This window comes from Pezoporus occidentalis, unplaced genomic scaffold, assembly GCF_034315485.1.
Source record: "Pezoporus occidentalis ecotype Australia unplaced genomic scaffold, CSIRO_AGI_Poc_V1 ctg35, whole genome shotgun sequence".
Classification (NCBI taxonomy): domain Eukaryota; kingdom Metazoa; phylum Chordata; class Aves; order Psittaciformes; family Psittacidae; genus Pezoporus; species Pezoporus occidentalis.
In genome coordinates, this window is record NW_026915483.1 from 1278951 (window position 1) to 1305482 (window position 26532).

A 26532-nucleotide genomic window follows, 5' to 3' on the forward strand; every position below is an offset into this window, starting at 1 on the left:
CAGCAAATACCGGCTCTACGTAAGTTACAACATTCTGAAGCTGTGAGATCAAGCAAAACAACTCTGAGAGCCAATAAATCAGCATTGTGACGAGTGACTATTAATCCGGTCAGATCTGTCGTTATCTCAACCCTTCGTGCCCCACGTTGGGCGCCAAAAAGAACTGTCGTGATTTAAACCCAGTCAGGTAACTCGTTCACTCACTTCCCCCCTTTCTTGCCCTCCCCCTGCTCTCGGAGGGACGGAGAGGAGAATCGAAAAGAATGCAACTCCCACGGGTTGAGATAAGAACAGTTTAGTAACTAAGGTATAACACAAATCACTACTGCTACCACCAATGATAACGATGATAAAGGAAATAACAAGGGAAGAGAATACATCATCTCACCACCAGACGACCGATAACTCGCCCCCCAAGCCCGACCAAGCTCTGACCGATACCTCCTCCAACCCTGCAGTCCCCCAGCCCTTCCGGCTAACTCCCAGTCACATCCTGGGCATGACGTGCTGTGGTATGGAATACCTCTTTGGTCAGTTTGGGTCAGGTGTCCTGTCTCTGCTTCCTCCTGGCTCCCCCTCCTCCCTGGCAGAGCATGAGGCTCACAAAGTCCTTGGCCAAACCAAAACATCCTTGTTATCAGCGCTGTTCCCGAGCTGAAAGTCAAAACACTGCACTGCACCAGCTACCAAGAAGGGGAAAAATGACTGCTACTGCTGAACCCAGGACACTGGGTCACTTGAGGTTTTCATTCTATGTGGTGGTTGGTTGGTTTGTTTGTTTGTTTTATCCTTGTGCTTATGTTACTCATTTTGACAAGACAGTTTTCACTGCAAATTGGCTGAGAACTGGCTATACTTTTTAAGTACACATATATATAAATTTGTGACAGGATGCATGCAGGGATCCCTGAAATCCCTGTTAGAATGAATCTGTCTTCTAAGGGAAAAAAAGAAATCTCCCCATTGACACGAGGATACTTAAAAAAGACAAACTTGAGTACACAGCTCCTTTTGAATATACAGCTGAAACCACTGCGATAGCCTCTGTGAGCGCAGTGATTTTGAAAAGCTCGCTCCATGTTTACAGCAAAGCCACAAAGCAGGAGCTGGCAGGTTTGATGATTATGTATAGCGCTAAACGTTTTAAAGCAAATTCCCAAATTTCATGGAGTCAGTGCAAGGTTATATGAAAAGCAAATCTGAATTGCCAATTAATGTACTGCAAACCAATTACTGAGAGCATCCTGCTTCAGGAAAAATATCTGTGTTTGAATGGAACATGTCTGGTTTTCCTTGTGTAGGGTTTTTCATAATGCTGTTCTCCTTCATTGTGGTATATTGGGAAATTAACTGAAAGTGGCTTTTGCTGACAGTACAAGTTCAATTGTGAGATAAACGAAACTGATTTTTAACCTGGGCAGATGATGTAAATGATTTTTAAAGGATGTTACGATTTTCCCTAATTGTAGTTGAAAGTAAAACACTTTCTTGTTGGTTGTTTTGACTCATAGAGCATTTGTGTGCGATGAGTATAGCACAAAATCTTGCTATTGATTAAGTGTCCTGCTTTAGCCCATGGGAAGATGGGAAGAATGCATTTTGCAACTAGACAGATTAAAACCGAGTAGCCAAAGGAGCTGGCCTTTACAACTGCTGGGTTTGGATGGCACTAATTGAATTTACATACGCTTCTCAGATGAAAGGGTAAAAAATGCATATTGGTGCATGATTTGCTGCTGTCTACCTATTGAATAGATATGCTGACTATGTAGTTCAGAAGTATGATACAGGTATGACATCAGGGCTCTTGGGAGAGCAGAGTTCAGCTCTGGGCTGCACTTCGGTTTTGGTAGATGAGCTTGGGCAAATTGCTTCCCTTCTCAGGCTGTCAATTTCCCTGTCTTTACGCGAGAATGCCGTTGCTGATCCCTGCTGTAAAGCACTTCAAGAGCCATGGGCGAAAAGTGCTTGACAAGAGCTCCATGCTATTGTTTCAGGAGCTTAAACCATTGTTTGCACTCGTAGGAAGATAATCTTTTAGTCTCTATTAATACAATTTAAGAGTTGGAAAGGGAGGTCATAAAAAAACTGAAATTCACTGGAGATCCTACTGCAACCAGAGGATGTGCTGTGCTGATGAGGGTTCCTGGTGCTGTAGTGCCTCTAGAGCTGGAATATGGTGGGGATGACAAAGTCTATGCCTGAAACCTATTATTTTTACATATTGTTTTTATTGACTGTTCATGCTGGAGAACTTCACCAAATGGGCAGGGTGAGTTAGGGCTGTGGTGGACAATCTCTGGCAGATGGAGCGATGGTTTGTGATACTATCACTTGCAGCTCCACTGCCACACCACAAGACACTGCTGCTTTCCTTCTCCCAGCAGCAGTGCTGGTGCAGTCGTGTTGTGAAATTTAGTTACACAACTTGGGGGTTGAGGACTCATAAATAGACCAAAAAGTAATCTGGAGCTGGTGAAAGCTCCAGAACCAGAGCAGGATGCACTCCTTCTCCTGTGCCTTGCGAGTTGGGTGGATAGCTGTGATAACAGTAGTGTGATATCCAGTACTTTTTAAACTACTAAAAAAAGACTTTAAAGTGTTATGCTGAGCCTGTGAAGGCCCTGATGTGCTGGGGACAGAAGCATTTCAATGTAATTTCTCTTTGCAGCTGTAGCATTCTCCACTCCTACTGACCTTGAACAGTGGCTAGTGATGGGCTCACAAAACCCAGAATCTTCTGTGGCTTTAAACTTCTCCCCGCATTTTTTTTTAATGAAAAAAGAGTAAAGGGGTGTGAGGGGAGGAAAGGGGACTGTTTGGTTCTGTGTTTGCTTTTGACTAGCTGTTGTGTAATACGGATGACTTTGATGTGTCCATGTGCAAGGCATTGCCCATCAGTCGTTGGAGCTTCTCATTTACCGTTTGACTTGACTTGTTTTGAGAGAGTAGTTTATGTGAGGTGAGAACAGACTGTGCTAGCAGAAAAAGCAGGCTAATAACAAAAGACAGTTACAGTATTTTTTTTGGCAGGCCATTGTCCTCTTTGCTTCCTCCATCCAGAGTAATTGTTTTTTCCTTTATTTTCTTCAAATTTACTAACATACACTTAGCTTAATTCTTTCTTTTTATCTTCCATGGCTTCAAAACCTTCAAAAGAAATGTGATCATTAATAAAGATCGTATTATCTTAGCAGAGTAATGCACAAACATGAGTTAATTGGTAGGTGTGAGGTTATTTATCTCATGAGAAACAGTAAACTGTATCATCATGTATTAGGGCTGAAGCTTTAGGAGAGTTCCTATAACACTATGCTAATCGATAACATATGCACGAGGGGAACTTGGGAGTCATGAATAGTTTTATAGAATAGTAAGCAAAAAAAAAAAAAGGCCATTGTTCATTACTGCCAGAGGCAAAGTTGGATAACTGCACAAAGCTAATGGATTTCAAGCTCCTCATAAGCTTAGAAGTCTTAGGCAAGAAGCGTACCTGCGGTGGAGTTACCTGGGCAGCTGAATTGCTTCATCCTCTTCCTTAAGAGTTACCCCAAACTGTTGAGCCACTGGAATGTTAACTGGCATTGGTATGTTTTAACAGGTAACTCTGGTCCTGAGCACTGGGTTACTTCCAGCGAGAAGTGCGGAGGGTCTCACCAGTCTCCCATAGACATCGTAGACCATCAGGCCCACATTGGAGATGAGTATCAAGAACTGCAGCTGGATGGTTTTGACAATGAATCTTCAAACAAGACTTGGATGAAAAACACAGGAAAAACGGGTATGTTCTTGTCTCTTTGTCTCCATAGCCTGCCTGCAGTTAGTTAAAAATTCAAGCCATGTTCAAACCTCTTCCTTTCTAATTCTTCTGTTGTTTGGGTTTTGCTGCCTTTTTTTTCCCCTTTAATATAATTTTCCAGCAGCAGCAGCTACCTATCTGTGCCTCTGCATTCTGTGCAAAGCTAGTTCTGCAGATTGATTTTAAGGGGGTTTGGTTGGGTTTTTTTTTTTTTAGTATAAAATAATTCTCTTGGTAGTCAGTTGTTCCTTAGGATAAAAGGCTGTATAAGAGTTTCAAGGTGTAACCTTGAATTATCCGCTTTAGGAGGCCATAAAATCTAATCCAAAAGAATGCTGAGATGCAAGGCTCAGGGGGAAGGAAAGTCTTAGAAACTGGAAAGTTTTTGAGAAGAAAGAGCAATAACTGCTCAGAGTAGTGGGGGCTCACTAATGTGTTTCTGATATAATTATAGCTGTGTGTTCTTCTCTGAACTGACTCCTCTTCTGCCCTGTCTTTTCTGGCTTTTAGAGAAAAGAACAGTCAAGAGCACTGCTTATTTTTACCAAAACAGTTCACTGAAAGGTCAAGGTTGATTTATATGCAAAGCCACATGCATTTGATTCCTTTATAATTCTAAAAATGTAAAAAGCAGAAATTATAAGGCCACCCTCTTCATTTGACAAGGTCAAATTTTTTTTAGGGAATTGAATTAAACCACTAATTAATTCAATTTTATTTATTGGAAGTATATTTTTGTCTTTATTAACATTCAACACGCATCTCTCTATAGTGCTTTATGTAATGTGTCCCTGCTCAGTGGGTTGCTAGCAAAACCCAGGGCATGTACCTGCTCCAGGAGTCCCCAACACAGCTATGACTGCAGCATGACCTCAGTTACACCGATTGCTTTCAGGGGACTTTAGGTCTGAGCCACAACTTATGAGTGCAGCAAGCACTTCAGATCCAGTTCCAGCAAGTCAGGATCTTAGCAGGAGTTGGTAGTTATTGCCCCTCAGATGAAATGGAGTGACAGGCTGTGATCCTGCTTTTTCACGCCGAAGCACAGCCAGTTAACATAAACCACCACCAAGCATAGCTTGGTGTTTTGATGCATTACTGAGTTTGGTTTTTTTTTCTCAGCTTCACTAAGAAATGGCTCCTGTTTGCTTTGAAATCCTGACTTTGTTGCCCTTTGTATCAGTGTGAAGTTCAAGGTTGAATGCTATGGAAATTTGATGCTTAATTAATCTATTCATGTTATGCACCCTGCCCTTTTGGTCACAGAGGGGTGTTTGTAGTAACCAGCAATAAATATAATTAGAAATACCACAGAAAAATGATGGTGCTGTTCTTCTAAGAAAGATGCTAATGCTGTACTGTATGTGTAATAGGAGCATATTGCTGTACATATAATAGGAAACCATGTTAGAATCATAGACGTATTTAGGTTGGAAAAGACCTTTAAGATCATTGAGTCCAACCATTAACCCAGCACTGCCAAGTCCACCACTAAACCATGTCCTTCAGTGCCATATCTACGTGTCTTTTAATTACCTCCAGGGATGGTGACTCCACCACTTCCCTGGGCGGCCTGTTCCAGTGCTTGACAAACCTTTTGGTGAAGAAATATTTTCTAAGATCCAACCTAAACCTTCCCTGATGCAATTTGAGTCTTATTTCCTCTTGTCCTATTGCTATTGAACTATTTCAGGCAGTAGTAGGGAGCAGGTAAGGTCCCCCCTGAGCCTTCTCTTCTCCACACTGAACCCCCAGGTCCCTCAGCCATTCCCCATCACACTGTGCTCCAGGCTCTGCACCAGCTCCATTCCCTTCTCCGGCCCCACTCCAGCACCTCAATGTCTCTCTTGCAGTGAGGGGCCCAGAACTGAACACAGGATTCAAGGTGCAGCCTCACCAGTGCCCAGTACAGGGATCTATCACTGCCCTGGTCCTGCTGGCCACACTGTTCCTGATACAAGCCAGAACCTTGTTCTGTTGAACTGAAACATGCCAGCAGATTTTCCAGTCTCCACACAGTTGGCAATGAAAGCTGTATCCTCCCTCTTCTCTGCTGGGTGATTTTAGCACTGCTGCTGTATTTGATTTCCTCACCCATTGGGGTATGGATTTTTGCTGACATGTTATTGCTTTGCAGAGCAGCAGTAACTGTCACTTTCCATGGTAACTTACGGCCTTTTCCTGGTAACGTGAAGACCCCTTTTGCCTTGCTGTCATCCCCCATTACTTCTGCTGAGCTCTTAACTCCTCCCTTATTTTATCAAGTCCTTTCCTTGGTTGCCTGACCTGTTAAAGAAGCTTACCTGAGATTGATTTTTAAGGTGGTAAGTGGCAGAGCAGCAACCCAAGTAGGATGTTTTGGCTTGTGGGTAGAACGTAGAGGCAGGCAGTGCCATAAATTGCGATGTATTTTGGCAGCAGAGTCTTGGAGCAGATGGCCACATGAGACCTTCATATTGCAGACTGACAGAGACAGTAAACTGAATATCTGTTTGAGCAGTGGTGACGGATGTAGAGGGCATTTCTCTGCAATTAATGACTGGTTAAAAGAGACAGGGGTCCGAGGGGAAAGGCAAAGGCCCTTAACCTTGATACTCATTAACTGGCAGGAAATGTGTTACTCAGGTTATTGTTATTGCTATTGGACCTAGTAATTTTTTTTTTTAGGCTAGAACAATTAGTTATTTTTATGCTCTGAAATGTTAAAAGGTAAAGAGGTTATTGCTCTGTAGATTTTCTGTGCTTTTTCTTGTTTCCACCTCCCTACTCCCATACCAGGTAAAGGGCAGACAATGTACAGAAAACAGTATTTCGTTCAGAAAATGGAATTGGATTTGTCAAGCCCCTGTCTCAACTAGAAATGTTTTAGGTGAAGGCCCTAATGTGGGTTCTACTATTTCATCGCCAAGGTAGCTGGTTCCCAAGTGGTGAAGATCACTTCGAAGCTGTATTTGCATTAGTTGTTTTCATTTGTGCCACTGTATAATTACGTGTTACATGGTGTCAGCTGGGCCTGAGGCTGATGAGGCTTCTTCAAGCCCAACCTGCCCTGTAGGAAGAGCGCCCGTGGGAGCAGTACCTTTGCGAGCAGTACACAGGCATTGCCACTTTACCTCTTTTTAGGTCACTGAGAACCTCTAAAAACTCCTTCCACTTAAAGAAACCTACTCAAATTTCTGCCAGAGGTATGTTTTTGTTAACTACTTTTCCTATGTGACGTGCATCACGCTGGCTAGTCCTGACCGTCAGAGCTGCTCTGCTAAGGCAGGGAAAGAGCTGCTTTATATCCAGGTTTATTTTTTGCTCTCATGACAGTGATGAGCACACAGTTCCATCCCTGATCCTGCAAATGGCATCACGCAGTTGTGATCCTGGTGGCCATGCACCCCCTCCTTTGGTTTTGTAATCTCAGTTAAACAGGGGTTTTTAATTAGTGGGCTCTGGGGGGCTCCCTAGAAGTCATTGGATAAAAGCAGGGCCTCCCAAAGTCCTGTAAGGTGGTCTTTGCTTAATTCAGACCTGAATACTAGAGGTGACATGGGAGGGCAACCCCTGAATCACTGACAATAAGGGGATGCTGTTAAGATAGGAAGGTGATGGGAACATGTGTTGTGCAGCTCAGCAGTGTAAGAAATACTGTAAAATGAACAATTAGATGAACATTTCAGGTTGTACATCCTCCTAATTATCCTTTTAATTATTCATCTAAAACAAGTAAAATGACCCCTGACAGAGCCATAAATGATTTAGGAACTATCAAATATTTATTAGATGCAAGTGAATCCCCACAGAGGTTTTTAACAGATGCACACGAATCTGCTTTCCTGTATTCCTCATCTCCTACAATTTTATCTATGGAATTTATAACCAATTGAGTGAGATTTTCAGCATTTAAAATACTGCTGAGCTCTTTGAGAATTCTTTAAGGGAGGAAGAGAGCAGTGATGCTTTCAAAGATTTAGTGTAAGACAGTAACTACCAGTAGTACCCTGGCTGACACAGGCAGTATCCTGTAGCCAGTCCTGCACTGTCCGTTTTCCTACCCAAACAGTTCGACGCAGAACAAGAAATCGTGGATTTAAAAATAGCCCTGTGATGTTGCTGACACGATTTAGCAACATTTGAACATCTGCAATTTAACATTTAGATGGTTTTAACATAAACAATTTAGAGTTGAAATGGGTCTACACGGTACAATTGCACCTGAGATGAGGCTGCCATAGCCAACTGGCTGTACTCACAGGAGGCAGCAGAAAGCCTGGCCCACAGCAAAGCTGCCACTGGTTCACCCACAGAGGAATAACTTTCATTTCACAATGAGATACTTCGGGTTTTTTTCCACAGCAAATAAAATCCTCCCTCTTACATAATAAAATTGGATTTGTATTAATGTTCCCGTTCTGATGGCACAGTTGGCTTGAGAACACAGAGAAATCCTTGTGGATTATGCTATTCCCATTAAAAAGAACTCAACAAAACCAACCCAGAAACTTCAATTGCAGGATTCTGGGCACAGTGAGCGGTGGGTCTGTAATGGCTTTTACAAACAAAATTCTAATTTTAGTTCTGTTTTTAAGCAACAGTTTTGTAAGGGATGAGAAGAAAAGATTTTGTAGGGAGGAATTTTTAGGAATCATGTGTGTTACATATAGGGAATGCTAGAAAGGCAGATGATCCTGTAGTGAGAGCAGCAGACAGGAATTTCGTGAAAGCTGGCTTGAGTTCTTGGTTGGACCATAGACCTCCTCTGTAACATGTGCCAGCTTTCACCACATGATTTTGCCCTCTGTTTGGACCTAGGGCTTTTATTGTCACATAAAATACAAAGGCTTTTGACATGAAAAGAAAATACAAAGAAGATCCTTTTGACCCTTATTGAATCACATAATAATGTCAGAGTTACTGTAATAAACCCCAGTTCTTATGGAGGATGCCTCACGAGTGGGTCTCAGAAACATTATTATCACTCTCCCCATTTTACAGAAAGGAGCAGGGAGCCTAAGGGAAGTACCCACCATGGGCAGCTATAGAGGTGGGACAGGGCACAGGATTCCCCGCCCTCCAGCAAAATAGAGGAAATCCAACAAACAGAAGATCCATTTTTTTTCCTACCTTGTGACCTACAGACGTTCAGAGGTGTGTAAGGCCAAGGACCGCGGTCAGCCATTACTGTCTGGAAACGCATTTAAACAGATTTTGATGGAGCTTGACATTTAAATTTTAATCAAAGTCCAATAAGGAGGGCAAAAAGTCTTTGGAAAATTTGGACTTCGGGATTTTCTGTAGTCTGCCTAGCTTCATAATCACTTTCATAATTAGCCAGCATTACTTGTGGGCTTTTTTAAACCAATCCCTGTAAAAAGGAAAATGGTGACCTGACATTTTACTTGCATTAGAAGAAGTGTTTGAATATAATGAGCAGAAACTAAATGCTTCTGAAAAGCTGTGCTAAGACCGTCTTTCTCGTTGTTCCATGTGTGCAGTTGCTATCCTGCTGAAGGACGATTATTTTGTCAGTGGTGCCGGGTTGCCGGGCAGATTCAAGGCAGAGAAAGTGGAATTTCACTGGGGTCAAAGCAACGGATCGGCTGGCTCCGAGCACAGCATCAATGGCAAGAGGTTCCCCGTTGAGGTGAGTGGAAAAACATGTGCTTATGTTCTCTAAAAAAAAACATAAAATCAGAATGTACTGCTGTAGCTTGAGATGACTGTGAAATAGGGCAATGTTTCCTTCAGTGAACATATCACTTTCAAGGCCCTTCCGGCCCTCGCAGCACTCTATCTATCATCTGTTATGTGCTTTTGCAATGTCAGCTCTGAGCTCAGCTTTGCTACCGTTGCTAGCTCTCATGTCCCATGGGCTAAGCTGCAAACAGCCGCTTTTCTCATTTCTCCCATAAGCTTTTCATGTGTGGGAGGATCTCCTTGTGAATATCCGCAAAGTGACCTCATTGTCCTCCAAATCTGTTCTTTCCCATGATGCTTACAAACAAGTAGCAGCGTTTTGGGAGCCTCGGTGCTGTCTTTCATTGCTGTTCTTTGCACATGTAGGACCTTCTCTCTACCTGTATTCCACTGCGCTCCCTTGCCTTGTCTTAATGGGATATCTACATAGATCTGTGCAAACAGCAGTGCGTTTGCTCTGCTTCTGCAGGAGCCAGCTGGACCTGGCCCAGCCCTGGTCTAACAGCGCCCAGCTACCACAGCATAGAGCTGTGCCACACCAGGAGCAAGGTGTTGGCTTCGGCACAGCACCCTGTGAACGTGGCTGTGCTCCGAGCATGATGCTGGGTGACTGCCTGCAGCAAGGACACACCTTGAGGTAGCAGTTAGGGTCCCGGCACTGTGGGTGCTGTGAAGCCCTATGCTGTTGGGTCTTAGCTTGTGACTGGTAGTCCTAGGTCCCTCTCTCCTCAGCACAATGTTTTCTGTGTCAATAGAGTTTGTTGATACTTTTCACTCTGTATTCAAGGTTTTGCATGGTGAGATAAAACAGATGTTATCTTGGGATTACCTTTGCCTGTTGGGAAGCAGATAAGCACTTTCAGAGCGTGACATGTGGATGTGAGCAGGTTGAGGGGAGCTGCACTTGGGGGCAGAAATGGTTGTTTTGTGAGCTGGGTCTTGCAAGAACTTCATTCAGTCCCCAGCTTCCCATAATTGGTCAAAATGCAGCTTTAGACAACTCATTTTTCAGGAGGTGGGAAGGGGCTTCCAAAGCACAAAGGGATGTTGTTAAAAAACCCTGAAGCATGACCAGATCCTTTGGTTATCACTTCCCTTCTCCAGCTGCCCCATCACATGAGACTTAGAAGCCATTTTTTTGTCTCTCAGCTCTGAACATACGTCGGATGTTCTGTGAGACAGAGAGTTTTTAATCTTAATGAGCTTTTCCAACAGCTTTTGGCTTGGTGTAGCTGTGATTCCTCGCAAGGGGCCACCCCTGAGCACATGGAATAAAGACCCAAACATTGCCATGCCGCCCTGTCTGTCTCAGTTGGCAATACTTTGGAAACATATTTCTGGGTGGCAGAAGCAGCACTCGGGAAGTACCAGAGCCAGTCAACTCCTCTGTTGAAATTTCAGGGAGTGGAGGTGGCAAAGGAGCCCCGACCTTCATGTCTGTCAGAAATAGGGTTTGAGAAGTGGAAATACTTTCATACAATGCCAAGGCCATTTGATGCTGGCTTGACGAATGGAAGCTGGTTTAGTTGGGGGGGGAAGCAGATTCCTAAAAAATAAGTTTCCTTTGTTTTAAATAGTCTTCGTTTCCTTTTCAGTTGGTTGGAATACTGATTTTTCCTACTTTAAAATTGGAGAGGGGGAGGAGGGGAAACTTTCAGAATTTAGGTCAGACTTTCTGAATGCTGTGCAAAATAAATTGCTATATTGGATAGGTTTAGTGTTAATCCTAATAATGACATGTAACTTTCCAAGTGATTTTTATTCATTGCAATGAGGAACTTCTATTCTCTGGCCTTCATGGGTATGATGGCATTAGCAGAATTCCCACAGCCTTTCCTTTACTGTTTTGTAAAGGAAGAAGAGTTTCCAAACCGAGCCTTTCCAAGTTGTGATGCAACCTGCCTCCTGCCCAAAAATTCCAAAGTTCAGTCTCATGCTGAAAAGGATTTTCATGGGTAGATTTTGAAGGCTCCAGTTGATCCAAGGTGCTAAAACTGAGTCCCCCTTGCCAACACATGCTAAAAAAGTCCTCATAGTTGGGATTCGCCCTCTCAAACAATAACTGTAGATGTGTGCATGGTGGAGCTTTTAATTTGTAATACTAATTGTAGTTCAGCTTCCGTCTGTCTGATGCAGCCCTAATTGCCTGGTGCTGAGAGGTCTGTGCCAGAAATACTGTACTTCCTTTGAGCAGTGGAATTTCTAGGAAGGCTGTAGAAAGCAAAAACCAAAATCCTGTCGTACAGAGAGCAAAGCCCAAATCTTTCTGATTATTCCCAGCCCATGGAGGTAGGTAAAGCTTTTGAGGAGCATTCAGCTATTGGCATTCCAGGTCTGCAGCAGTTACAGTGCAATGCAACTGAAAGGAAACATTTTCTGAGTCTAATTGTGCAACCAGATGTGGACTATGCAAAACCCATTAGTTCCAAGCACATCCCAAGGGAATGCAGATAGATCAGCTTCATCCATAGTCTCTGCTCTGTGTACATGAAGTTTGGAAGTTGTTTTTTCCTCTGGGAAACAAAGTGCTTGCTGGTAGTCTTTTTTTCTTGAGGAGGATGCAGAAACTAATTAGAAATGTCAGATATAATACAAAGCGTTATTGTTTGACCGTGTTGCTTGGTTTTTATTATTACAACTAATGTGTCAGATGGTAAGACTGTCTATGTTAATTGGTTTCCTTCATTGAAGCCCATCTGGATCATATTTTTTGTGATTTATATGTTGAATTAGTTGGTAAGATATATGAGAACATCCTTTTGTTTCCTGCTTTCAAAGGCATGTTGGATCAAAGGTGTATTATCTTATATTACTCTTATGCATATGTCGCATATTGTGATTCCTCTTCAGACCATGGCATAGGTAATGGTATTCCTTCATTATGTCATCTTGATTGCTTATTTATTGATTAGAGTTTCCTTGGCGATACTTGAGCCTCATGAAGCCATTTACAAGCTTAGCTCTCTCTGAAGTAGCATTCATGAATAGACATGAATGTTTCCAACTTCCATCCACATCCAGGTTCCAGCTTGATACCTGGCCTGGTCAGCATTAGCCTGAAGTTTCTTTTTCCCTCCTTTTTGCCATGTTAGCACTATCATCTGGGTGAGGCTGGGAACTGGTGCTGTGATGCTGAAGATAAAAGCGATGCCATTAGCTTATTGCTGTGAGTGGAACACGAATCCTAATGAGGACGTGGGCTCTGTGCCAGTTTAGAAAAAGCCTCTCCTTTTTTCCTCAAGCTAAGGAAAGTTTTTAACATTGCATTCTCTCAATTTTAATGAATTGCTGACTCCTTTGTATTTTGTTACTGTTTTTCCCACTATAATTACTCAGGTGGTGGTTCTTTCTGAAGTCGCAGTGGTATAAATGAACATGCAAAGCTGGAAACCATTTAAATGGAGAAGTGACAAAATTAAAATCAAGATGATGAGCTTCCCCCAGGCCAGGAGAGAACTCAGGTTCCCCTCATTAGAGCCAAGATGAGTAATTGCAGTGCTTTAATCTCCTGTGTCACCGCACCGGTTACCAGCCCTGCCTGTGCAGAGCTTGCGGCGCGCTCTGCCTGCTGGGAGGGAAACCCACTGCTTAGTATTTCATAGGCGAGAGAAGAGCTGACGTGGCATTGCTGTGCTGTGCTGGCGGAGTTGGGCACCACCATACCAGCATAACTGTGCATTCATCTTTTTTGAGCTCATTTTTATGCAAAACGCTGATTATTTCTGTGAAGAGCAGAAATCAGAAGAGTGATTTTAATCATGACTCTGTTAATTTGATGTGAGCTTTGGCTGTTTATGAGCTTTCTCTTTAATGGTGCTAATTGTCAGTTATAATGTGAACACCATTATACAGTACTATACAGTAATTTATTTAGTAAATGAGAATCCTATTCCAAGGACCATACTGCAGTATGCCATAGAGACCTCATCCCTTTAATCTTACATGAACAAACTTGCACTGTCTAGGCCAAATTGGTAATAGGAACATCAACTTGGCTTCTGAAATAGCAGTGTGATTTCATACCCACAAGTGCCAACATGCGTGTTTTTGGAGATCTCAAGTAGTTCTCCATTTAAAACAAAACAAACCAAAAAAAAAAACCCCAACAAAACCCCACAAAGCATCCCAACAGAAAATGAAGAGCTTTAATACACTTTCATGTCAATTAACGGGCTTTTATGTTTTGCTGATAGATTCATTTTACTAAATTATTATTACAAAACAATCATTTGCATTAACAATTCTTGCTTTTCTTTAAGCCTGCTTCTTAGAAGGCCTTCCAGGTTCTAATGGTGTCTTTGTTCTTGCTACTGCTTTGATTTTCTTCCTTTTCCCTTTGAGTATACATACTGATTTCAGCGTGGTTTAGATCCTACAGCTGGTCGCTCTAATTTGAATGCTCAGGTCTCCTGACTAAAGTTTATCACTCTGTGCTATCCTGCCTCTCATTATATCACTTTAATCCTGATGTGTTATATTATCACAGGCAGAAGACCGTCAGTGTCATTCATGTAGAAGAAATGTGTGCTATTCAGTGCACAAAAACCTTTACTGCAGGGAATAAACTGAGAGTAGTTAATGCTTTTTGTTTTATCCTGGATGTTAAGCCTTTCTATCACAGCTGCAATCCTCTACAGTGTATGTCCAGCCTTGTGTCTACCTGTGGATTTCAGGGGAGAGGACTTTTTAATGTTAGAATTGTGATCTCTTCTGTTCTTTAGTTTTATTCTTGGTGCATTCGTAAGCCTGTTTAGATTTGTGCATGCTTTTTGACATTAAAAGCTGAATGCATCACAGTATGTTTTCTGCATATACTGGAGAACTAACACCCTATGTTGCCATGTTGCAGCTGGGTTTATTATTTCTGGCATCCAGCATACCTGGTAATTGTAATTTTGCAAAGATCTCTCGCATTGGCTTCGAGCACAAGTAAAGACTAATTGTGAAACAGGGAGCCAGCTTTGGTTTTATTTCCTTATATTTTGTTTACTAGTTGCTATTCAGATTTCCTTGCGTCCATCTGCCAGGGTGTAGCAAAGTAGAAATCAATAAATGATGGAGGGACCTAAAGAGGACCATTGGGAATATATCACAGTGAGAGACTTAATTTTACTGTATTATTTCTCTTGAAGGACCAAATCTACACTTACAGAAGGGTACTTAGACCTGCCAGTGACTTTGATGGGAGATGTGCTGGTGAGACTCTGCGTGAGGATTTGGCTCCATACTCATGGTGACTGTGCTGTAGAGAGACCAGGGAATTTAGCATGCACTGCTTATTCCATCTATGTAGAATCATAGAATAGTTAGGGTTGGAAAGGACCTTAAGATCATAAAGTTCCAACCCCCCTGCCATGGCCAGGGACACCTCACACTAAACCATCTCACTCAAGGACTTGGCCAGCCTGGTCTTGAACACTGCCAGGGATGGAGCATTCACAACTTCCCTGGGCAACCCATTCCAGTGCCTCACCACCCTCACAGGAAAGAATTTCCTCCTTGTATCCAATCTAAACTTCCTCTGTTTAAGTTTGAACCCGTTACCCCTTGTCCTGTCACTGCAGTCCCTAATGAAGAGTCCCTCCCCAGCATCCCTATAGGCCCCCTCCAGACACTGGAAGGCTGCTATGAGGTCTCCACGCAGCCTTCTCTTCTCCAGGCTGAACAGCCCCAACTTCCTCAGCCTGTCTTCATATGGGAGGTGCTCCAGTCCTGATCATCCTCGTGGCCTCCTCTGGACTTGTTCCAACAGTTCCATGTCCTTTTTATGTTGAGGACACCAGAACTGCACACAATGCTCCAGGTGAGGTCTCAAGAGAGCAGAGTAGAGGGGCAGGATCACCTCCTTCGACCTGCTGGTCACGCTCCTTTTGATGCAGCCCACGGCTTTCTGGGCTGCAAGCGCGCACTGAAGCCGGCTCATGTTCATTTTCTCATCAACCAACACCCCCAAGTCCTTCTCCTTGGGCTGCTCTGAATCTCTTCTCTGCCCAACCTGTCGCTGTGCCTGGGATTCCTCTGACCCAGGTGTAGGACCTTGCACTTGGCATGGTTAAACTTCATGAGGTTGGCATCAGCCCAGCTCACAAGCGTGTCAAGGTCCCTCTGGATGGCATTCCTTCCCTCCAGGGTATCAACCGAACCACACAGCTTGGTGTCATCGGCAAACTTGCTGAGGGCGCACTCAATCCCACTGTCCATGTCACCGACAAGGATGTTGAATCTCTTATAACATCTCTTAGAACACCCCTGACTTAATCATTCACGCAGAGATGGCTTGGGGATTTTCACATTTAGTAATTTTATTTTCTTCTTTTTTTTCAAACTGACACTTCCCATGGTTGTTTTTTGTGGTTGGTTTTCTTATAGTTTTCTGTCCCCCTTTTCTGCATAGTCTTGGGGTCCAGATAGCCATAAAATACTCTAAAAACACAAATGCTAAAAAGCCAAAACTGCTGCTGTCTTACCTCCAGTAATGCAAGATTTTACTCTAGGAGTCTCCAGGCTTTACTTGTCTTTGCTCTTCCCACTTTTAAAGCTTTTTCAGATTTCTCATCATCAGGAAATCAGGGTGTCATAATTTTAAAACAAAAATGGGTGGATAGACTGGGCACATGGGTGAGTTTCCATTATTCTGCATTGTAGAGACTGTGAGCAACGGAAGTTAAACATCATCTTATTGCTGTCTGGTTTACTGTTTTATTTTCCTTAATGTAGCTGATGCAGTATCTCCTCACAAGTTGTCTTTAGTGCCTCCCATGTACTGACAGGAGAATCAGTTGAGACTTTAATTAATGACTTCATTGTAATCAAGGTTCTATTTTACTGCAGAATGCTTCATCTCGTAGTAGTAAAATATTTAGTCTCCATCTGGCTGATCTTTTCTGTGAATGTCCCATGATAGTTAGGAAGAAACACGAGAGGATGGTCTGAAATTAAAGTATGTTTAGTGGAGGGGTTAACGTATCTTGGGAGTGTTCATGTGGAGACCCAGACAGAATTTAGGGGCATAACAGCACTTTGGTTTTATGGCAGCATCTTCCTGCTCTCTGCCAGGCATCAGTAATTTCTAGAGTGAGTTGCAAATGTTACACTGCATCCAGGGCTTTATACTGTAGTAACTATCCAGTAACACAAGCCAAATATAACTCTTTTCAGGTTAACTGGGAATGTCCTGCTTTCCCCAAAGGCTTTCCAATGTCTTGTTGAAAAGGTCGGAGGCAGTAGCACTACACTGCAATTACAGTATGTTAATGATGAGCTAAGAGTTTTACATTCCTCTTAACATAAATCCCTGATTTTCTACATGATTAATTGGAATCTGAAAGACTGACAAGGAGAAGGAGGATCAGATGGGGTGAAAATAAGAGATAAGAGGCTGACAGCTAGCTCTTCTTGTAAAGGAGAGTTGTTTTGAATAGGAGGAAAAAATCAATACAAAGGTTGGAGAATCTGACAGAGTTGTAAGAGCGACTTTAATGAAAGGTAGCAGATTGAGTAGGATTGTTACTTGAAATGTGGGATTGTTTGAGTTAGAAAAATGGGACTGTTTCTCCCCAGCTATAAAGGTGAGCTTTATGTGCTGAGATTACGTGCTTAGGCCACTGGATTTACTGGCATTCACTCTGGGCACTCAAATGTGGCAAGAAAAGGGGGAAAAAAAGTAAGTATGGGAGATTGATAAATTTTGTTCTTCTAGGATAGTTATTTTGTTATGGGAAGAGAAGGAAGAGGCTAGGAGGTGATAGCTGGTTTTGCTGCTTCCCCACATAATCATGTAATTATAGAATAGTTAGAATTGGAAAGGACTTTAAGATCATCCAGTTCCAACCCCCCTGCCATGGGCAGGGACACCTCCCACTAAACCATGGCACCCAAGGCTTTGTCCAACCTGGCCTTGAACGCCGCCAGTGATGGAGCGTTCACAGCTTCCCTGGGCAACCCATTCCAGTGCCTCACCACCCTTACAGTAAAGAACTTCTTCCTTATATCCAATCTAAACTTCCCCTGTTTAAGTTTTAACCCGTTACCCCTTGTCCTGTCACTGCAGTCCCTAATGAAGAGTCCCTCCCCAGCATCTCTGTAGCCCCCCTTCAGATACTGGAAGGCTGCTCATGTTAGGTAAGCTACCATGTTAGAGTATCTGACAGGCTTCTGCAAGGTGAAGTGTTTCATTATAAGGAGGTAACTTCATTTGGCCGTAGTTGTAAGGAACAAGCTAAGACTTTGATAGACTCAAACGGACATTTAGCTGGAGCCCTTCCATGACATGTCACATCAGCCTCTTTCCCTCACCAGTGATGGTGAGAGGTGAGTGCAGGTAGAGGGGCAATGTGTGGAGGTTTTCTACCCTGGCTTAGAGGTGAGAGTTAGCTGAACCTCAGCATCCCCCTGTGCAAATTGTTTAGTGTGGCTAGATATGGGGCTTCAGCAATGCTGCAGAAACTTGCTCCTGCAGCTCTTAGAGGGCTGTTTTATTGCTTTCATTGGAAATGGCCATCTCGGTCTTCAGCAGGAAGCCAAGCTTTCCAAAATTGCTCATAGGTGTTTAAGTTTGGGAACTTAGACACAGGAAGACTGTTCTTTCAGAGTCAATGCACAGCCATGAAGTGCTGGGAGGCTTACAGAGAGGTGGGGTTCGGGTCGGTCAAGTGTCTCTGGGATGCCGGCTTGGAGCATGTATATAGGTGCACAAAGTGTGCAGGTCATGTGTGTTTGCACACCACAGTGTGCCAGGCTGGCTGTACACAAGGGTCCGGGATCCTGGTTAGGAACATGTGAAGTCTGATAAGTGCTCAGCGCTGTCCCTTTCCTGCAGACAATTCTAACAGTCCTGGGACTTTGGGATGTGCTGCCCAGGAGATGTATGACCCTTCGTAGTTATTCCAGTAGGCACTGTGTAAATAATAGAGATAGATAACATTTGGCCAGAGAAGAAAAAGAAAAGAAACATTGCACAAATGTGTTAAGAAGTGATAATGTTTCCTTGGCACACAAAAAATCAAAAGAAAACTTTAATGTGGTTAATGGGCTTCTTGGTAGCTTGTCGGCCAGTATTTCCCATGGAAGTCATTTCACTGGGTCTCAAACAGTGGGAATAGATTTCACCAATGTTAGTCATGATTTAAGGCAGCAAGCAGGAAATGATTTAAATCATATGTTATACTGGTGCTTTACTGATTGCATTTTTGGTTTTTGTTTGGTTTTCTTTTCCTGAAGAATTCTAAACAATTGCTATAATTTCATGCCAAGAGAATAAATTACGTCAGACATGTTTTTCCAGATTGAAAACTCAGTGCATTTATTCGGGTTTTACTTTTTTTCCCCTCTTTTGTCATATGGTAAGGAACTGTTTTCTAAGGGGTGATAACCGAAAGCTTGTGTAAACCAGAAAGGAAGACTCAGGTCTCTGGTTATTCATCTGTCTGAGAAGGTTTTCATTAAAATTGACTTTATAATGCAGGTCACAGAAAGGCTTTTTAATTCTAGAGGGAGTCACACTGTGAAATGCATTCACTGAGGACTGTGCTGATGAGCAGTATCATGTTTATGTCCTTGCCCTCTCACCTGAATCTCTCTGCTGTCTCTTATATTGAATTTTAAAGCTCTTTGGGACAAAGGGTGTCTCTTCACTCGGTTTGTGCAGCGCCTGCCCCGGTGGAATTCCTGCTCTGGGATACAGCAGTGCTGCTGGTATAACCACAGGCTTTGCAGGGATGAATTGCTTTGTTTTTCCTATGATAAAGCTTCACATGATGTAAGAGATCAGGCAGCAATATGATTGTAGTCCCTGTTATTTCACCAGTTCACAGGCGTTGTATTTCCAGACAGGATGGGAAGGTTAACTAAAGTTGAAAAAGGATTTAAAACACAGCAAGAGTTTACTGGCTGGTAGAAATGAAATAACAATCAAGTGGTTGAAAATGAGAAAAAAAGCTATGTGTTTGCTCATGCTTTGAGACAAACAGCAGTCATCTTTCTGTAAAGAAAAAGCAATTTTGGGGAAATAATCATATCCCGGAATTCACGTGTCCTCTTGCTCCTTAGTTTTCCATGCAGCTTAATAAGGAAAATTCTGTATTCTCTAATTATTTGGGCTTTTCAGCACATTCCTCCAAAGGCCATTAATGTCCTTTTCTACCACCATCCTATCTAGGCTGGCTGTCCTCAGAGGGGGCTTGCCTTTATTCTCTGGCTTCAGAGGGGAGGCAAAGAGGGTTTGTATTTCCAGGAAATCCCAGCTCCTTCTGTTTCCTCCCTGCAGCTCACTGCATGGGCAGGAAAGCCTTTGTTACCTCAGAGAGAGTTTGGGTATCATTGTCCATTGACCGCTCAGGAGGGGTTTTTCTATAAACCATAGCTCCTGGTCTACACATGTGTAAGAAATACAACTTTTGGCTTCCCACCAGAATCAGAAATAGCATTACCAGGTGGGAAAGAGCTTTCCCCCCTGCAGTGGGCTGCAGTTTGTTAATAGTTTAGTCAAGCACAGAAAATGGTACCTGGTCTGCCAAAGGAGCGTTAGTTTCTGCAGAGGGGACTATTAATTGTCCAGGAAAAGAAGACTGAAAGTGTCTCCTTAGTAAGTGAAGGCTGAATCATTCTTCTCTGGTACTGTGGGCAAATATGGTTTTTGAACAGACTCTCAGACACCAGATATGGGGTGGAGAAACAACTTTGCTCACCCTGGGCGGTGAATGTAACTTGAGAATTAAAAACATGCCTTAGCACAAGATCTGTCACACATTTGTTATGGAAGCGAGAACGATCTTTGGGATTTGAGCATCCCAGGGGTGAATTAGATTTCTTGAATCTTTTTTGTCTTTATTGATCTTTTATCTACGCTCTGTGTTTTGAAGTTCATACCTGCAACGCCACTTGTGTTTGCTCTTAACCAGACTGCTGTAAAGGTGATTTTTAGTTGATTTTTATGCCTACATCAAGCCTTTCCATCCCTTCAGGATGGTAGTGCCTACAACAAAGATAATAAATTCAGTGTTCCGTGCGTGTTCAGGGTTTTCAAAGACTAGCAGATTTTACATTTAAAATGCAAAATTATCTCCAGATGAGTAGCCAAAATTAAAAATGCAATCAAAAAGAAGAGGAAACCTCTTCTCTTAAAGAATCCCCCCTAGTTGAGCAGGAAATTCTCTTTTCCCTGAAGTCTAGACCCTCTCAGGGCAGGGCAGTGCTCCTGAGAAGAAAGTGGCTTGCTGAGAATTAAGTGACGTATGTAATCTTATGCTGGCACGTACCAGGCAGGACCATAATATCCTTTAAGAAAAAGAAATTTCATTCCATCCAGTTCAAAATAGGAGATTGGAGATAACAAGAAGGCTTGAAGAAAGATTCATTTGAAATTCTTTGCTTGAGAGGTCTCATTCTGTTTGGGAGGCAGGAATGTGAGTGTTCACTTAATGAGCTGCATTGAAAAGATGAGATTTCAAGAGAGTACAAGTAAAACCCATTATTTTTTGAACATAAATAGTCGTCCATCCTCAAATCTAGAGTTGTGTCTTTCTCCTCAACCTCTTCTAATATTTTCCTTGCTCCCTGTTTAGGAAAAAATTTAGAGGCCTTTGCCTCCAGGAAAGACCCAAAGTTGATACCTTCAGTCCTATTAGTCACCCATGTTAAGCCACATGCTGTTTACCAAGTAACACTGAAAGCTACATGCTATTGTTGCTGGCATACCATTTATGAAGGGCCTGTTATCTCTCCCACTGAACCATATGGTGATTTATCAGACAGTTTAATAGTAGCAAGACCAAGACTCAACTTGGTCAAAACTAAAAATGGATATTCCTTATGTTGCCTCTGGTAAAATGTTCCCGTTCCTATTCCCTTGGTAGTGTAGGGTATGTGTCTGCTGAGCAGTGTGTCTCTTTACTGGATGTAGCCTGGAATAGAGTTGCTGTATTTGTGGGGTATAGGATTATGATCTTGCAAATTCAAGAAACTGAAAACAGCAATTTCTGGATGTTTGCAGTGCAAACATCTGTTATTTATGACCATTTTAAAGAAAAGAAACCTGAAATATATATGAAACATATGAAAGCTTAAGTGGGGGGTCAACTCTGAGGAGTCTGAAGGTGAAACCATATTCCGTAGAAGAAAAGCAAGCTCTCATTTCAAAGACAGCTTCATAGCCAGCTGGTTTGGCCTGCTTAACAGTTGAGGTAGTAAAACATCCACATGTGATCTTTGACATAATACTGCTGCATTCTTAGCAGACTTAGTTCAAGTGTTTTCCTATCATGACCAAGTAAGATAGAAGTGGAAAACATTTTGGTGACACTGCAAGGAATAATTTGGCAGCAATCAGAAGCTGGAACTCAAAAAGGGCAATAGGAGAGAAATAATTTGCAAGGATAATTTTCAGGCCTTGACAACCTGGCATGTCTTTCTAGCAGTGAATGGATTCACCTGATGCCCAGAGATAGCCATCTGATAGTAGCACTCAGAAGATCAATACATCGATACTTTATCCTTGAAACAGTATTTAAAGTCTGTTCTTAGGTTTATTTCTTTACTTCTGTAAACTTACAGCAAGCTGGGATTTGAGATAATGCATTCATTACAGTCTTATTGTCCCTTCTTCATTTACAGTATTTTAATGCATCTGCCATGATTACTGAAGAAGGATGCTCAGTCAACTTAACCTCCTTATGCTTTAAAAAGAAAGGATGCTCAAAAGATTAAAATGGGGCGTCATACAGAACAGGTTTGGGAGTTTGCAGCACTTATAATGGCAGGGTGCTTTGTGCAAGAGGTATTTTTGAACGTGAAACACATAAAGTGCTGACTCTGTAGACCAGTATGGTGAGGAGAGGAGGGGGAGCCGAGCACAGCCAAGATTCTGCTTTTGTAGACTGAGATTCTGTCCAGGCCCCCTCCATGGCTAATAATGCCAAAATATCACTGGGTTAAACCTAGTGCTGCTTCTGTCTATTAATGTGGCTTGCTGGTCTACATCTCTTCACATTGTGAGGAATTATTTGTGGGATTGTGACGCACACCCCAGGACACAGAAATAGCACGGGTACACTTGAAATAATGCTCATGAAGATAAGTACAGCCAGAGATTTAGATCTGTCTCCTCTATACAGACTCACCAGATTCCTTCAAGTGCATGTGTTTTGAAAGAATTTAAATAGGAATGGAAATTTTATTAAGGAGCGCTGTTGTGAAGGGCAGGAGACATAGAGCAAGGCAGGTTTGTCTCCGTGACTGAACCATGTACTCAAGGAAGAAGCTAATGTCGAAAAAGACCTATTTACCTAAGAGCATGAACAAAGAAATCCCTTTTCTGATAAAACCCAGAAAGACCAGTGGCTGCCCTCCAAGTCCCTGGGAGGGTTTATTCATACCTGTGTCTCTTGGTATTGATGCGTGCTCTACTGCGGCAGCCTAAGGGTCTGGTGCCATCTCCACTATGCCACCAGCAGCCTTGCCAGCTGGTGGAAGGTTCATCACTTTCAAAAGGTTTTGTTTATTTTTAAGCAGATTGTGGCATGAAAGATGGGAGAGGAGATCAAAACTGGCAGGAAGCTGTTACTTGAATAGGACCTTCAGTTTGACACATGTAATGTCCTTAAGAGAGGAGCCGGCGCCTGGTTTTTGTTGGCAGGTATGCCAATGGCCTTGAGGGATGACTGGCACTTGGGCGAGTTGCTAAATTAGTTTGATAATCAGTCAGTGAATTTGCTCAGAGTGGGTACTACGAGCCTTCTTTGGGGCTTGGTTAACCTAGTGACAGCTTGTTTTAAGTGTACTAGGAGGCCTTATTTTATTCTTTCCTTCTCTTTTCCCGGTGAGAGCTCTACACAGAGCTGCTGCCAAAGAACAGAAGCCATTTCTTCTCTATAAAAGTCATCTGAAGATGACCAGGCTTCACTTTTACAAAGGAGTAGTTGTCTCAGGTTAAACTCTCTCCATTTTCTCCGAATATGCCCAGATAGTGGTGATCATCATCATCAGGTCTGTGATGTTTATGTCCCCTTTATGGCTGTGGCTGGAGGTGATTTTGCTCCATTGTGTTTCTCTGTAACCTTTAGGCCATTTTGGTTGGATTTGCAGTTGTTTCCCTAGTAGCCCTGCTATTTACTGTGGAATGTCAACATAGTACAAGTCTGTCGCATTAAAACACGCTGCCTCCAGCATCAGGTGTACTTAGCAGAGTTTATGCTAGTTTATATCGGTCTATTCAGAAGTATTTCCAGAAGGCAATACTATTTGTAAAAGTTTAATATGCGTTTATTTTCTGCTTCCCCAGCAATGCCTACATTATTTGCTTGGGTTGAAATTAGACACGTTTGTGTTCTAGGTAACTCAGCTGCCCACCTATTGCAAATAAGAGATTTATGCTTTCTTATGTGCATTCGTAATGGTTCTCTCCTCTTAAGACATAAATTGAAATTGTGTCCTTCAGACCATGATGCTCAAACGATTTCCTTTTCAACACAGAGTACGTAATAAAGGGTAAAAATGATTTTTTGCAATCCGTGCATTTAAGTATACATTACTATCTGTTTTAAGGATGGATAATCAATGTAAAAAAATGATACTTCCTTGTATTCCTAATAGGTCACTGTGTAAATATCCATAATGGAATCGATCCCTTAGGTTATGGCAACCATTAGTACAGAAAGGGGTTTCACAATTAATGTATCAGACATTTGCCTTTCATACTTACACGCAAAATGATTATTTATTGATTATTTTCAATCCAGGTTAATGATGTTGAAGAGATTTTGGTATCTCAATTTAAAGTACTTAAAGTGCTATTCGAACAGAAATATCCTATCCCTTTGAAGAAGTTGTGACTAATACCTGATAACTGATTTTGCTCTACATTCTCTCTTATTTATATAGGCATATATATATTATATATAAATGAAGGATGTTTGTGCACCTAGAAAGTCTTGGTGGTACATTCAGTATCAGCCTGGGGTGGTTTTACTGTTTCTGTGGTTTTGTATTTATGTAGAGCCCATAGGATATTGCTAAACACTCAGGGGTTCACCCTCTCAAAGCATGTGTGACTCTCACTGGGGTTAATGGGAGGCATGTGTTTGCCGCAACAGGGAGGGTTTTCTTGCTGAGTGTAATTTTTATTTCAAACTGCATGTTTCCACAAGTTGATGAATGGATTCAGTTATTCCCGTGAAAAATACCCACATGAACATGGGCATTATTATCTCAGGTAGCCAGCTGAGGGAGCGGGAGCAGGGATATGGCTTCTGAAAACAAGCTGATTTCCCTAGTATCTGCCAAGCACCTTTTCTTGCAGAGAATGTGGAGGGCCAAGAGACAGGAGAGTAGGGAACTGCTGTGTATCATCGAATCACAGACTGGTTTGAGTTGGAAGGGACCTGAAATCTCATCCAGCTCCAACCCCTGCCACGGGCAGGGACACCTTCCACTAGAGCAGCTTGCTCCAAGCCCCTGTGTCCAACCTGGCCTTGAACACTGCCAGGGATGGGGCAGCCACAGCTTCTCTGGGCACCCTGTGCCAGCACCTCAGCACCCTCATAGTGCCAAATTCTGAAATGCAGACAGATCCCCCTTCCCCAGAAGTCTTCAGGGTCTCCACTGACAGAGGGGCAAGGAAGACAATTGATTATGGTTGCTTACTGATGAAAAGACATGATGTTTACCTACACTGACACAGTTTTCATAGTGATTTGCCACCATACTAAGAAACTTCATTGAGCCAGTGGGGGTGAAAAGTTGGCCAGACTCAACAGTTGCACCCCTGACTGAAAGAGTCCTTGGCTGTGGAAGTGTAGTTGCAAGGAAGAGTAACTATTGCATTTCATCCCAGTTTGGCAGAAAACCATTTCCAAGCTGTCAGCCAGACTGGTTTTCTTTAGCAATCAGCTTTTGGGTCAGGAAAAATGATTATATTTTTACTGTTACCTGGTTTATCTTTAACAAGTTCCTGCCTCAGGCTGTTTAACACTGAGTGTGAAATGCATGCATACAATTGTATGCTAAAAGACTTACTTGGTTATCACAGAACATTTTGCGTTTGTAGAGCTTTCCAACTGAAAATCCTAGAACTCTTTGGCAGTATTAATGAGCAGTGAGAAGAACATAAAGTGTGTAAGTGACTTAGGATCCTGTGTCCCATTTGCAAAATGACTTGGCACTTTGCTTTGAATACTTCTGGTTTGGTGCACGGTGGCTTCCTCAGTTCCTGAAAGTCAACCCCACAAGGATCAACACAACTGTTAGTGCAGGAGGAGCTTGATCTCATCTTCTGGCACCGTGCACCCCTTTAATATGCATTTGTGTTCGTAGACTAGGTCTCTTGTGCAAAGCAGTATCTAAACCCAGAAAGATCTCTCCCAAGCAGCCTGTCCCACCACAGTCCAAAGGAGCAAAGGATAGGTGAGAATGGACAAGGACAGTATTTTGTTTTATTTCAAGTGGAGAACATTTTCTTCCTCTGATATGAGACTCCAAAGAAACTGGGATAGAATCATAGAATGGTTGGGGTACATTTCAGTTCAAAGGATGTTAAGCTGACAGGTTTACCTTCACTTGATCATGCACACAAGCAGGAGGTGGAGCACTGTGTGACAGCCTGGTGAAGTGGTGACCTTGGTAGCAGGGAGGAGTGGGGATGGTGCAAATTCACTGGTCCTTTCAGAGGCAGGCATCACATTTGAAGGCTGCTGGCATGTGATGCTGCAGCTGCTGCATATAACCTCTGTAAGGCTGACATCTGCTTTTGAATAAAACTCTCTGTACTGGAAGCTGACATCAACCTTCTATGCTGCTTTAAATTCATACTCTTCTTGAGGGGGGAATCTGGTATTTCAGCGCAGGTGTGAAGGTTTTTGTATTTGTGAGTCTCCTAAACATTTTCCTGCTGAAGTATAGGCCCTTTTCTCAATGAGTTTAAGCCTACTGACAATAGACTGACTTTTTTTAATTATCTTCTCCAGACCCCTTTAAATTAGTCCCGCAGGGGTCTGTGAACCTCATACTGAAAATGACAGCTTTAATATTTCCTTGCTAAATACTTACAGAGCATTACC

General features: G+C 42.5%; 1 protein-coding gene across 2 annotated transcripts in view; it reads left to right on the plus strand.

The window, feature by feature from the left end:
* The window catches only part of PTPRG (protein tyrosine phosphatase receptor type G), a 416775-nt gene that overhangs the window by 220397 nt on the left and 169846 nt on the right, over positions 1–26532 (plus strand). For both annotated transcript variants that reach the window (XM_062630206.1, XM_062630207.1), the window contains exons 4-5: positions 3602–3781; positions 9283–9431. In XM_062630206.1, coding sequence (XP_062486190.1) covers positions 3602–3781; positions 9283–9431 — 329 coding nt within the window. The remainder of the gene's footprint in view (positions 1–3601; positions 3782–9282; positions 9432–26532) is intronic.